Source organism: Sardina pilchardus, chromosome 21, assembly GCF_963854185.1.
Source record: "Sardina pilchardus chromosome 21, fSarPil1.1, whole genome shotgun sequence".
In the NCBI taxonomy this organism is placed as follows: Eukaryota; Metazoa; Chordata; class Actinopteri; order Clupeiformes; family Clupeidae; genus Sardina; species Sardina pilchardus.
The window spans coordinates 23,947,193-23,951,226 of record NC_085014.1 but is presented as its reverse complement, the minus strand read 5'-3'; the positions used below and the strand labels follow the sequence as shown (position 1 = coordinate 23,951,226).

The following is a 4,034-nucleotide window of genomic DNA, read 5'->3' as shown; positions in this document are numbered from 1 at the left end:
CGCCGTGAGGCTCCTGTGATCTACCTGAAAGACAAACAGCAGCGGCCAGCGCCATCCGTCTCTGCCAGGCTCTTGTTTAAGCCGGCTGATTGCCGTAATTACTCACAGCAGGGGCAGCGCGCGCGCCAGCGCTGGACACTTACTGTCTGGACCTGTCGTCAGGGGAGACCGTCCTCCTGTCAACAGAACACTGGGTCTGGGGTGGGGGCGTGGTGTAGATGTCTATGTGGTGCATATGTATTATATTCGAAGTGAAGTAGCTAATATAGAACACAGTCGCAATCGTTGCTGCGTTCTAATCAAGGGCCCTAATTTAGATAACGAGGCAAAGGACAAAGTTGTGTAATGAGCCAAGCGTCTTGAAAAACAAGCTAAAGATATCATCGATCCACCCATGTCTGTGCTTAGGATCCTACTCACAGGGTTTAATGAGCAAAATGATTTGATATGAGTTACTAGATTAGCTTCAGTTCATTTGCCCATTATTTGAATTAGAGCCCAAAATGGTTATGGTTATGGTTACAGTATTTAGCAGACGCTTTTGTCCAAAGAGACATACAAATAACAACAATGCACTGTGTCATCTTCCTTCTATGGTTGTTGTCCTCGTCTGTATTGATGTGTTTTAGGTCATGCGCTACATTTCTGTTTGTTTCTAGATTGCTGAGCTGCAGAAGGAGCTTGTCGAGCTGGAGAGGCAGAACGAGGAGCTGGAGGCCGAGATCGAGGCCAGGAAAGAGGCTTACCTGCTGGAGATTGAAGACATGGAGGTGAGCAGTAAGACGCCCCACACCACACCTCTCCGCTTACCCCCCTCCGGCCGTTCCAAATCTGTCCCACTTTTGGGTGCGCCCGCTGGGTTCGCTCCTCACCTATCTGCCCCTGACTTCCCAGAACTGCGTGGCCGACCTGAAGTACTCCCAGGCTGACCTTGAGGCCCAGATGAAGGAGCACTGCAGTGACTACGACGAACTCCTGAGCCAGAAGATGGCCCTGGACATCGAGATCGCCGCCTACAGGTACGCCACAGGGAGAGCGATAGGAGACAGCCAGAAAAACACATACGAAATTGTGGCTCATAGTGGAGCCCATAGAACTCTTTTACAGCCTTTTACAAAACGAATAAGCTTTAAATAAGACCTAGTCACCACAGTCAGGTTTAGTACATGTTTTAGTACATGAATACACAGATTGTATGCGCTACATTATTCAATAACTCAAAGCTGTAGACCTGTCACTTCACAGTAGATGGATGCGTTGCCACTGGAAGTGTGTGAGTGGGATGTGTGTGAGGTGTAGTCGAGCAGCACAGCTGAGAGGAGAGAGCAGTCCATGCTCTGTCTGAAGAGGTTACAGCACCCTCCGTTGCGTGACTGGGGTGTGGAGTGACTCCTTCCTCCCTCCCATACATACTTTATGGGCTCCACTCCTGCTGATGAAAATCAGTTTGGACTCCCTCAGACGTCTCTGACAACTCTGACATTTTGCAGTGACACGGAGCTCCTTCTGCACTGACAGTAGAGAACAGCTTGCGGTAGGGAAGACGCAATAATGTTGCTATGGTTACAGTTCTCGTTGCAGCCATTTTGAGATTGAGGTATTGAGGGACCGCTTCACCTGTACGAGAAAAAGTCTTTCGATTGAAGGATTACTTGCTGTTCAAAAATTCGGTCGTCACTCCCACCACAACCTGGGTGTGTATTTTAATTGAAAGATGAGCTAACGGATATCATAATATAACCCATCCTGACCTGGATTGTGTGAGTCAGGAAGGGTTGATCTGCATTGAGGTTTGTGTGTGTGTGTGTGTGTGTGTGTGTGTGTGTGTGTGTGTGTGTGTGTGTGTCTGTGTGTGTGTGTGTGTTTGAAAGGGTAATCCCCAGACCCCCTCCACACAGATTAAGACATTCCTAAGAATAAAGTCTCTGACGCTCTGAGGCCAGCCGGGGTCAAGATAGGAAACAGATCCCGCTTCTATTTTTTCTTTTTCTTTTTGTCTTCCTCCCCTCGGCAGTCAGAGAAACCATGATGCCATTTCCTGTGTCCTTGAAGACGTCTTTTTGTTTATGTCACTTACCTAGTAATGTTTGGGGAATGTTCTCCATCTGCCAGCCTGGTATGCAACATGACGCATGTGGGCCTTTCTAGATCCCTCCCTCCCGCCCCCCTCCTGTCGTACCTATGCGCTCGGCTCCAACGCCGTCCGCAGACGTCGGCCACTCGCCGGAAGGCCCAGCGGAGGTGCTCGGCCGCCCACAGGAAGCCGCTCGTCCGCCACTCATGTCCCCTGCGTCCCCCCCGCACGTCCGCGTCTAAACAATGCTTCGTTAAAACGGCCGTGCAGCGCTAGGAGGCCATAGCGTCTGTCCGAGCCCCTGCTGAGGGAGCTGGGGAAGAATAGAACATTCCAGATCCGCGAGGGTGACCTCACCTGTTACCCGCCTTCCCCCCAGTCAAGGTCTCAACATGAGACGCTCATCACTCGGAGGAGGAGGAGGTTCATTTTTTGTCACATTTGTCTTTATTTAGACGGTTCCGTTGGTATTGTCGCTAAAAGCACAGAAACAAATATTTGGCCGTGTTTAGGAAGAGGACAATATGACCTTGGCTGTGCTGCGGTCCCTCTCTACCAGTTTAACTTCCGGAGTGCCGTCAGAGACACGGAACGACCCACTTATTTATTGTTTTCCACTTTGTTTTGTTGTGTTCCTACCGCTCCATCCTGTCTACCTGCTTGTTTATTCTGTCTCTATATTTTTTCCGCGCGGCGGCGTCGTCGTCGGTTGGTGCGGCGGGCGCGCCAGGTTGCTCCCTGTCAGCCCCCCTGACCTCCCAGGCAGCTCTGCTCTGTCGCCCGCGCCGACGACGACTGTCCCCGAACAGCCGGTTTTCAAAGTCATGCTCTGGTGCAGACAGTCTGGAACTACTTTTACTCCCTACACCCCACTTGACACACACGCACACACACACACACACACATACACACACACACACACACACACACACATATACCCACACACTCTCTCTTTTAGCAGATTAACGTTGCTTTGCCATCCGTGATTAAAACCATGAATAAGGAATGAACGGCAGGGTTGTTTACTGTCTCTGGGCTTGGGAGGGCTGTCTGCACCACAGAGCCTAATGACCACGTGGCACCAGGCCACTGAGAATCTCACACACACACACACACACACACACACACAACACGCACATCTCTTACATACATACACACACACACACACACACACACACACACACACACACACACACACACACACACACACACACACACACACTCACACCCTTATAAACATATACACCCAGACACCAGGCACCAGTGCTATTCCTCCCCTTAAGAAAGGCTATCTCTTGGCACAGGAGGCTGGATGGTTATTTGCTACCTCTGTGCCTCCAGACCGGTAGTGCCTCTCTGAAATACAGCTGAGATTCAAAGGCTGTGTTTTGTCTCTCGCTCACCCTCTGTTGATGTTACTGTCTCTGTCTCTTCCTCCTCTTCCTCCTCCTCCTCCTCCCTCTCCTCCTCCCTGCTCACCTCTGTGGTTCTGTCGTTCCCAGGGGCCTGGTGGAGGAGGAAGAGGAGCGCTTGTACTGCCTGTAAAGGGACACCGGAGCGAGGGATGAGCGAGGTCCTGACGGAGGAGAGGTGGGACCGAGGGGAGGAAGTGACAGAATGGGGGAAGAAAACACACACACACGTACACACACACACACACACACACACACACACACACACACACACTTTCTTTCTCTCCCATGCGATGCAGACTAAGAGAAAAAAAATGGACATCAATAAAAAACCAGACATATTGCAGCCATTAAGATGAACCTTAGTAGAACAAAGCCCACCAACACACACGCACACACGCACACACACACAAGTATACACACACGCAATCCTTTGGCCAGATGTAGAAGCGTCTTGACAGATAAATGGCATCGGGAAGGCCCACACTGGGCCATTGATAACAGGTCACTGTCAGGTGACCCCATGCCCTGAGAGAAGACTCTGATTG

General features: G+C 50.7%; 1 protein-coding gene across 1 annotated transcript in view; it reads left to right on the top strand.

Annotated features, from left to right (window-relative positions):
- Positions 1 to 3,743, top strand: part of LOC134068329 (keratin, type II cytoskeletal 8-like) — a 7,678-nt gene extending 3,935 nt beyond the window's left edge. The window contains exons 3-5 of the mRNA XM_062523840.1: positions 660 to 770; positions 895 to 1,019; positions 3,577 to 3,743. Coding sequence (XP_062379824.1) covers positions 660 to 770; positions 895 to 1,019; positions 3,577 to 3,619 — 279 coding nt within the window. The 3' untranslated portion in view covers positions 3,620 to 3,743. The remainder of the gene's footprint in view (positions 1 to 659; positions 771 to 894; positions 1,020 to 3,576) is intronic.
- Positions 3,744 to 4,034: the final 291 nt, after the last annotated feature.